Below are 10,326 nucleotides of genomic sequence, written 5' to 3' on the forward strand. Positions count from 1 at the left end.
CCCTGGTAGAAGTGGGGACCCCAATAGGGGTAAATGGGGACCCCCCAAATGCAGAACAACAAGACAAAAATAGGACTCCCCCCTCCCCATGAGAAATTAAATAAAAAACCTCCCCCAAAACCAAAGCAGCACAAAGACCTCCCCCTCAAAAAAGCCCCCAGACCCACCAGTCTGCCAGGAGGGGGTGCAGGACTGGGACCCCCCCCAAAAAAACAACCCAAACTCCCCCAGGAGGGGATGCAGAACTGGGACCCCATCCCCAAACCCCCCAATGAAAGCCCCCAGACCCACCAGTCTGCCAGGAGGGGGTGCAGAACTGGGACCCCGCACCCCAAACCCCCCAATGAAAGCCCCCAGACCCACCAGTCTGCCAGGAGGGGTGCAGAACTGGGACCCCCACCCCAAACCCCCCAATGAAAGCCCCCAGACCCACCAGTCTGCCAGGAGGGCGTGCGGAACTGGGAGAGCAGGGAGGAGGCCGAGGGTCCGGGCTGGGGTCCCCGTGACTCCAGCGCTGAGATCAGGTTCATGACCGAGGCGTCGGGGGCAGCGCCCCCAGCGTGGTGCAGCCCCGTCTCAAAGAGCCCCGACAGCCCTGGGGACAGCACGGGGACAGCTTGGGGACAGCTCGGGGACACCATGGGGACACCCTGGGGACAGCTCAGGGGTTGTGGGGACACTGTGGGGACAGCTCAGAGACAGCCTGGGGTGCAGCCCCGTCTCAAAGAGCCCTGACAGCCCTGGGGACACTGTGGGGACACCCTGGGGACAGCTTGGGGACACCCTGGGGTGCAGCCCCGTCTCAAAGAGCCCCGACAGCCCTGGGGACAGCACGGGGACAGCTCGGGGACACTGTGGGGACAGCTCGGGGACACCTTGGGGACACTCTGGGGACAGCTTGGGGTGACCCGAGTGGTGCAGCCCTGTCTCGAAGAGCCCTGATAGCCCTGGGGACAGCACGGGGACAGCTTGGGGACAGCTAAGGGGATGTGGGGACACTCTGGGGACAGCTCAGGGACACCCTGGGGACATCATGGGGACAGCTCGGGGACATCCTGGGGTGCAGCCCTGTCTCGAAGAGCCCCGACAGCCCTGGGGACAGCACGGGGACACTGTGGGGTAGAGCCCTGACAGATCTGGGGACACCATGGGGACAGCTTGGGGACACCCTGGGGTAGAGCCCCAACAGCCCTGGGGACAGGGACACCTCAGGGACACCTCAGGGACACCTCAGGGACACCCTGGGGTGCAGCCCCAAGCCCCGACAGCCCTGGGGACAGGGACAGCTTGGGGACAGCTCAGGGACACCTCGGGGACACCTGGGGATGTGGGGACACTGTGGCTGTGACCCCCCTCAAGGACAGGGGGGGATTGAGGGGACACTTTGGGGTGCCCCGAGTGGTGCAGCCCTGGGGACACCTTGGGGACACCTTGGGGACACCTCGGCCATGACATTTACAGGGTCAGGGTGACACGGGGACGTGGCAGCAAAGGGTGACAGGGGCACAGGGGTGGGGTGACAAACATGGGAGGTTTTGGGGTGAGCGGATGGAAAATGGGATGTGAGAAAAATGGGGGGAAAGGAGGAAAAAATGGCGGGAAATGTGAGGGGAAAAAAGGCGGGAAATGTGAGGGGAGAAAATGGCGGGAAATGTGAGGGGAAAAAAGACAGGAAATGTGAGGGGAAAAGTGAGAAATGTGAGGGGAGAAAAGGGAGGGAAATGCGAGGGGGAAAATGGGGGGAAACGTGAGGGGAAAAGGCAAAAAGTATGAGAAGAAAAAGGGCAGAAAATGTGAGGGGGAAAGTGAGAAATGTGAGGGAGAAAAGGGAGGGAAACGTGAGGGGACAAAGGGCAGGAAATGTGAGGGAGAAAAGGGAAACGTGAGGGGAAAATGAGGGGAAATGTAAGGGGAAAAAGGAGGAAAACACGAGGAAAAAAAGCCAGGAAATGTGAGGGGAAAAGGCAGGAAGTGTGAGAGGAAAAAGGGCAGAAAATGTGAGGGGAAAAGTGAGAAATAAGAGGGGAGAAAAGGGGGGAAACGTGAGGGGAGAAAAGGCAGCAAATGGAAGGCAAAAAGGACAATAAAGCTGAGTGAAAAGGACAGAAAATGAGAGGAAAAAAAGGTATGAAACAAGGGGAGAAAAGGGGGGAAATGTGAGGGGAGAAAAGGGTAAGGAATGTGAGGGGCAAAGAGTGGGAAATGTGAGGGGAAAATGGTTGGGAAATGAGACAATAAAACAACAGGAAATGTGAAGGGAAAAATCGGTGGGAAATGTTGGGGGAAAAAAGGTGAGAAATGTGAGGAAAAAAAAGTGTAAAACTTGATGGGATGAAATGGTGCAGGAGAGGAGATAGAAACCTGAGGGGATAAAGGGTGGGAAATGAGAGGGGGAAAAAGTAGGAAATGATTGGAAAAAAGCAAAAAATGTGAGGGAGGAAAAAAGGGTATGTGGGAAAAATCGGTGGGAAATGTGAGGGAAGAAAACGTGGGAAATGTGAGGGGAAAAAGAGCAGGAAACGTGAGGTAAAAAATGGGAAATGAGGGGAAAAAGGGTGGGAAATGCGAGGGAAAAAGGGCAGGAAATGTGAGGGGGAAAAAAGTGAGAAATATGAGGGGTAAAGTATAGGAAATGTGAAGGAAAATGGGTGGGAAATGAAACAACAAAGTGGCAAAAAACGTAATAGGGAGTGACAGGAGGTGATAAAGGTGACAGTAGGGGGACAGAAGGTGACAGCAGGTGACAGCAGGTGACAATCGGTGATAAAGGTGACAGGTGACAGAGGTGACAGCAGATGACAGCAGGTGACAATCGGTGCCAGTGGGTCACAGAAGGTGACAAAGGTAACAGGAGGTGACAGGGATGACAGAAGGTGACAGAGGTGACAGAAGCTGACAATAGGTGACAGAAGGTGCCAGTAGGTGACTGTAGATGACAGAAAGTGACAGTAGGTGACAAAGGTGACAGAAGGCGCCAGTAGGTGCCATCAGATGGCAGCAGGTGACAGTAAATGACAGTAGGTGCTATCAGGTGCCATCAGGTGCCATCAGGTGACAGTAGGTGAGAGTAGATGACAGAAGGTGCCACCAGGTGCCAGCAGGTGCCAGCAGGTGACACCAGGTGCCAGTAGGTGGCAGAAGGTGCCAGCAGGTGGCAGAAGCTGACAATAGGTGACAGAGGTGACAGCAGGTGACAGTAGGCGACAGAAGGTGGCAGCAGGTGCCAGCAGGTGCCAGTAAATGACAGTAGGTGCCAGTAAATGACATCAGGTGCCAGTAAGTGACATCAGGTGCCACCAGGTGCCATCAGGCACCATCAGGTGGGAGCAGGTGACAGTAGATGACAGCAGGTGTCAGCAGGTGCCATCAGGCGCCAGCAGGTGACAGTAAATGACATCAGGTGTCACCAGGTGCCATCAGGTGGCAGAAGGTGCCAGCAAGTGCCAACAGGTGACAGTAGGTGACAGTAGGTGCCAGAGGCGCCATCAGGTGGCAGTAGGTGCCAGTAAATGACGGCAGGTGCCAGCAGGCGCCACCAGGTGCCCCCAGGTGCCATCAGGTGACAGTAGGTGACAGTAGGTACCAGTAAATGCCCCCAGGTGCCACTAAATGCCACCAGGTGCCATCAGGTGCCAGTAAATGCCATCAGGTGCCACCAGGCGCCACCAGGCGCCAGCAGGTGCCAGCAGGTGCCATCAGGTGACAGTAGGTGACAGTAGGTGCCAGTAAATGCCAGCAGGTGACAGTAGGTGACAGTAGGGGCCCCCAGGTGCCAGCAGGTGACAGTAGGTGACAGTAGGGGCCCCCAGGTGCCAGCAGGTGACAGTAGGTGACAGTAGGTGCCCCCAGGTGCCATCAATGCCACGGGGTGTCCGTACCTGGCGGGTGGTGGTTGGCCGCATAGCCCTGCAGAGGGTGGGGGGCTCCGTACGGCTGCCGGTGCAGCAGGTCAGGGTCAGGGTGGGACCCCCGCGAGCCCCCGTACACCAGGCTGGACACACAGACAGACAGACAGACAGACAGACAGGAGAGTGTCACATCATGGGATTGTCACAGATTCCCCCCCCCCCCCGTACACCAGGCTGGGACAGACAGACGGACAGACAGAAGAGTGTCACATCATGGGATTGTCACAGATTCCCCCCCACCCCGTACACCAGGCTGGACAGACGGACAGACAGACAGACAGACAGGAGAGCGTCACATCATGGGATTGTCACAGATTCCCCCCCACCCCGTACACCAGGCTGGACACACAGACAGACAGACAGACGGACAGGAGAGCGTCACATCATGGGATTGTCACAGCCCCACCATCACAGACCCCCCCCGTACACCAGGCTGGACAGACGGACAGACAGACAGACAGGAGAGTGTCACATCACGGCATTGTCACAGCCCCCACCGTCACAGACCCACCCCCGTACGCCAGGCTGGACAGACAGACAGACAGACAGACAGGAGAGTGTCACATCATGGGATTGTCACAGCCCCACCATCACAGACCCCCCCTGTACACCACACAGACAGACAGACGGACAGACAGACAGGAGAGTGTCACATCATGGGATTGTCACAGATTCCCCCCGCCCTGTACACCAGGCTGGGACAGACAGACAGACAGACAGGAGAGTGTCACATCATGGGATTGTCACAGATTCCCCTCCCCCGTACACCAGGCTGGACAGACAGACAGACAGACAGACAGGAGAGTGTCACATCATGGGATTGTCACAGCCCCACCATCACAAACCCACCCCGTACACCAGGCTGGACAGACAGACAGACAGACAGACAGGAGAGTGTCACATCATGGGATTGTCACAGCCCCACCATCACAAACCCACCCCGTACACCAGGCTGGACAGACAGACAGACAGACAGACAGGAGAGTGTCACATCATGGGATTGTCACAGCCCCACCATCACAGACCCACCCCGTACACCAGGCTGGACAGACAGACAGACAGACAGACAGGAGAGTGTCACATCATGGGATTGTCACAGCCCCACCATCACAGACCCCCCCTGTACACCACACAGACAGACAGACGGACAGACAGACAGGAGAGTGTCACATCACGGCATTGTCACAGCCCCACCATCACAGACCCACCCCCGTACGCCAGGCTGGACAGACAGACAGACAGACAGACAGGAGAGTGTCACATCATGGCATTGTCACCTCCCACCATCACAGACCCCACCCCTACACCAGGCTGGACAGACGGACAGACGGACAGACAGGAGAGTGTCACATCATGGGATTGTCACAGATTCCCCCCCACCCCGTACACCAGGATGGGACAGACAGACAGACAGACAGACAGGTGTGACTGTCACCGCCCCACAATGCTGTGACAGGTGTGACACAGCTGTGAGCCCCACAGGTGTGTGACAGGTGTGACAGAGGAGTGACACAGGTGTGAGCACCACAGGTCTGGCATGTGTGACACAGGTGTGTGACAGGTGTGACACAGGTGTGTGACAGGTGTGGCCTGTGCACAGGTGTGACACACATACACGTGCAGCAGACACTGACACTCAGGTGTGACACAGGTGTGACACAGGCACACACAGGTGTGACACAGGCACTGACACAGGTGTGACACAGACACACACAGGTGTGACACAGACACTGACACAGGTGTGACACAGACACTGACACAGGTGTGACACAGACACACACAGGTGTGACACAGACACTGACACAGGTGTGACACAGACACACTCAGGTGTGACACGTGTGACACAGGTGAGCCAGGCATTGACACACAGGTGTGACACCCCAAATCCCAGAGCACCCCAAATCCTGCAACAATGGAATCCCAGCACCCAAATCCTGGAGCACCCCAAATCCTGCTACAGCGAGATCCCAGCACCCCAAATCCTGGAGCACCCCAAATCCTGTTGCACCCTAAATCATCCTGTGCCACAAATCCCAGAGCACCCCAAATCCCTCAGCACCCCAAACCCCGGTGTAATGGGACCCCTGCACCCCAAACCCCGGTGTAATGGGACCCCTGCACCCCAAACCCCGGTGTAATGGGATCCCAGCACCCCAAATCCCAGTGTAGCAGGATCCCAGCACCCCAAATCCTGGTGTAACGGGACCCCTGCACCCCAAATCCCTGCACTCCAAATCCCCCAGCATCCCAAATCCCGGTGTAACGGGATCCCTGCGCCCCAAACCTCCGTCACCCCAAATCCTGATGTAACGGGACCCCCTCACCCCATAAGGGGATCTCAGCATCTCAGTACCCCAGGGACACCCCAAATCCCAGCACACCCCAAATCTCAGCAAACCCCAAATCTCAGCACACCCCAATCCCAGTGTAACGGGATCACAGGACCCCAAATCCCAGCGCCCCAAATCCCAGCACCCCAAATCCCAGTGTAATGGGATCACAGGACCCCCAACAATGTAGGGACACCCCAAACCCCGGCGTAACGAGTGTCAAATGCTGCCACCTGCACCCCAAAACTCCCCTCAGCCCAAACCCCGGAGTAACAACAGCACTGCAGGACCCCAATACTGCTGGGACACCCCAAATCCCTCAGCACCTCAAATCCCAGAGTAATGGGACCCCCCTTACCTCAAATCCCAGAATAACGGGACCCTGCACCCCAAATCCCAGAGTAACGGGACCCTGCACCCCAAATCCCAGGACACCCCAAATCCCAGAGTAACGTGACCCTCTCACCCCAAATCCCGGTGTAACAGCATTGCAGGACCCCAATACTGCTGGGACACCCCAAATCCCCCCTCCTCCCAAATCCCAGAGTAACGGGACCCCCTCACCCCAAATCCCAGCACACCTCAAATCCCAGAGTAACAGGATCACAGCATCCCAAATCCCAGAGTAACGGGATCCCTCACCCCAAATCCCAGAGTAACGTGACCCTCTCACCCCAAATTCCTCAGCACCCCAAATCTCAGCACATCCCAAACCCCGGTGTAACAAGACCTGTTCACCCCAAATCCCAGAATAATGGGACCCTCTCACCCCAAATCCCGGAGTAATGGGACCCCCTCACCCCAAATCCTGGAATAATGGGACCCCTCACCCCAAATCCCGGTGTAACGGGACCCCCTCACCCCAAATTCCTCAGCACCCCAAATCCCACACACCCCAAACTCCAGTGTAATGGGATCACAGCATCCCAAACCTCCTGCACCCAAAATCCCATCACCCCCACCCCAAGTCCCGCTGTGACAGGACCCCCTCACCCCAAATCCCAGTTTAATGGGACCCCCTCACCCCAAATCCCGGTGTAACAGCATTGTAGGATCCCAAAACTGCTGGGACACCCCAAATCCCTCATCACCTCAAATCCCAGAATAACGGGACCCCCTCACCCCAAATCCCAGCGCACCCCAAATCCCAGCACACCCCAAATCCCAGAGTAACGGGACCCCCTCACCCCAAATCCCCAAGTAACGGGACCCCCTCACCCCAAATCCCAGCACACCCCAAATCCAAGCACACCCCAAATCCCAGCACACCCCAAATCCCAAAATAATGGGACACCCTCACCCCAAATCCTGCTGTAACGGCATTGCAGGACTCCAATACTGCTGGGACACCCCAAATCCCAGCACACGCCCAAATCCCAGAGTAACGGGACCCCCTCACCCCAAATCCCAGCACCCTTCAAATCCCAGAATAATGGGATCACAGCATCCCAAACCTCCTGCACCCCAAACCCCGGTGTAACGGGATCCCTCACCCCAAATCCCAGCACAGCCCAATTCCGAGGGAAACAGGATCTCCACATCCCAAATAACTCAGCACCCCAAACCCCAGCACACCCCAAATCCCAGAGTAATGGGACCCCCTCACCCCAAATCCCCTTCATCCAAATCCCCTCTCACCCGAAACCCCGGTGTAACGGGATCCCAGCACCCCAAACCTCCTGCACCCCAAATCCCCCCTCATCCCAAATCCCAGAGTAACGGGATCACAGCACCCCAAACCTCCTGCACCCCAAACCCTGGTGCAACGGGATCAGAGCACCCCAATACTCCAGCGCCCCAAACCCCGGTGTAACGGGATTGCAGGAGCCCAGCACTGCTGGGACACCCCAAATCCCAGCACCCCAAATCCCGGAGTAACGGGATCACAGCATCCCAAACCTCCTGCACCCCAAATCCCAGCACATTCCAAATCCCGGTGTAACGGGATCCCAGCACCCCAAACCTCCTGCACCCCAAATCCCCCCTCATCCCAAATCCCAGAGTAACGGGATCACAGCATCCCAAACCTCCTGCACCCCAAATCCCGCTGTAATGGGATCACAGCATCCCAAACCTCCTGCACCCCAAATCCCGCTGTAACGGGACCCCCTCACCCCAAATCCCACTGTAACGGGATAACAGGACCCCAACACTGCTGGGGACACCCCAAATCCCCTTCACTCCAAATCCCAGCACACCCCAAATCCCAGAGTAACAGGATCCCAGCACCCCAAATCCCAGCACACCCCAAACCCCGGTGTAAGGGGATCGCAGGACCCCAGTACTGCTGGGACACCCCAAATCCCTCAGCACCCCAAACCCCGGTGTAACGGGATCACAGCATCCCAAACCTCCTGCACCCCAAATCCTCCCTCATCCCAAATCCCAGAGTAACGGGATCACAGCATCCCAAACCTCCTGCACCCCAAATCCTCCCTCATCCCAAATCCCAGAGTAACGGGATCACAGCATCCCAAAACCTCCTGCACCCCAAATCCCCCCTCATCCCAAATTCCAGAGCAACGGGATCACAGCATCCCAAACCTCCTGCACCCCAAACCCCAGCACACCCCCAATCCCGCTGTAACGGGACCCCCTCACCCCAAATCCCGCTGTAACGGGACCCCCTCACCCCAAATCCCGCTGTAACCGGACCCCCTCACCCCAAATCCCAGCACACCCCAAACCTCAGTGTAACGGGACCCTCTCACTCCAAACCCCCCCTCACCCCAAATCTCGCTGTAACGGGACCCTGCACCCCAAATCCCTCTGCACCCCAAATCCCGGTGTAACGGGACACCCTCATCCCAAATCCCTCTGCACCCCAAATGCCGCTGTAACGGGACCCTGCACCCCAAATCCCTCTGCACCCCAAATCCCGGTGTAACGGGACACCCTCATCCCAAATCCCTTGGCACCCCAAATCCCGCTGTAACGGGACCCTGCACCCCAAACCCCCCCTCACCCCAAACCCCCCCATCCCCCCCATTCCCCCCATCCTCGCTCCTCCCCCCGGTGCGCGCCCCCTTCCTCCCCCCCCTCCCGCTCGCTCCCCCGGGGCTCACCTGGCCTTGGCCGAGCGCTCGTAGCTCCAGCCGGGCCCGGCGCTGAGCGGGTCCCCGAACCCGGCGGCCGGGTAGTTCCTGTCCATGGGGGCGGCGCCCCCCGGGGCCGGGCGGGGGTCGAGGGCCGGGGGGGCCGGGGGGCGGCCGGGCGGGGGGCGCCTCACGGAGCCGCCATGATGGAGCGGGGCCGCGCGCCGCCGCTTCCTCCCACACTGCACCGCGCGAGGCCCGAGCGGGGCCGCGCGCCGGCGGGAGCGCGGCGGGAGGGGGCGGGGCCGGAGCGGACCAATTGGGAGAGAGGGGCGGGGTCGGTGCGTGACCGTATAAGGGAAAAGGGGCGGGGAAAGCGGCGCGGGGAGACAATGTCTGTGAGGGGGAAAGGGGCGGGGCCAAGCGCGGCCGTAAATGGGCAAAAGGGCGTGGCCATGCAGTGGCGGGAGCGCTGAGAGGGCGGGGCCAAGCTGCGACAAAAGGGCGGGGTTAGGACCGTCCATATATGGAAAAAGGGCGTGGTCACACACGAGAGGGAGCACTGGGGGCGGCGCCGAACTGCGACGAGGGGCGGGGTTAATCTCCCCATATATGGAAAAGGGGCGTGGTTAAACGATGGCGGGAGCCCTTAGGGGCGGGGCTAAGCTGTTTCTATAGGCGATTAAAAGGCGGAGTTAACCACTTCCATATATGGAAAAGGGGCGTGGTATGACACCGGCAGGAGCCCTTAGGGGCGGGGCTAAACGGCTTCTATAAACTATTAAAGGGCGGGGTTCAGAGGTTCCATATATGGAAAGGAGGCGTGGCCATACAATAGCGGGCGCTCTGAAGGGGCGGGGCCAACCCGTATCTATAGGTTCTAAAGAGGAGGAGTTAGCCACTTCCATATATGGAAAGGGGGCGTGGTTAGACGCTGTCGGGAGCCCTTGGGGCGGGGCCAAGAGCTTTCTATAGGCGATCGAAGGGGCGGGGTTACGCTCCTCCATATATGGAAAAGAGGTGTGGCCACACAGTGGCGGGAGCCCTTAGGGG

General features: G+C 58.4%; 1 protein-coding gene across 1 annotated transcript in view; it reads right to left on the reverse strand.

The window, feature by feature from the left end:
* PRR12 (proline rich 12) overlaps window positions 1–9,554 on the reverse strand; it is a 29,483-nt gene extending 19,929 nt beyond the window's left edge. Inside the window, exons 1-3 of the mRNA XM_077193286.1 lie at window positions 9,304–9,554; window positions 3,879–3,991; window positions 434–595 (exon numbers count right to left, since the gene is read on the reverse strand). Coding sequence (XP_077049401.1) covers window positions 434–595; window positions 3,879–3,991; window positions 9,304–9,389 — 361 coding nt within the window. The 5' untranslated portion in view covers window positions 9,390–9,554. The remainder of the gene's footprint in view (window positions 1–433; window positions 596–3,878; window positions 3,992–9,303) is intronic.
* Window positions 9,555–10,326: the final 772 nt, after the last annotated feature.

This window comes from Agelaius phoeniceus, chromosome 37, assembly GCF_051311805.1.
Source record: "Agelaius phoeniceus isolate bAgePho1 chromosome 37, bAgePho1.hap1, whole genome shotgun sequence".
Classification (NCBI taxonomy): Eukaryota; Metazoa; Chordata; class Aves; order Passeriformes; family Icteridae; genus Agelaius; species Agelaius phoeniceus.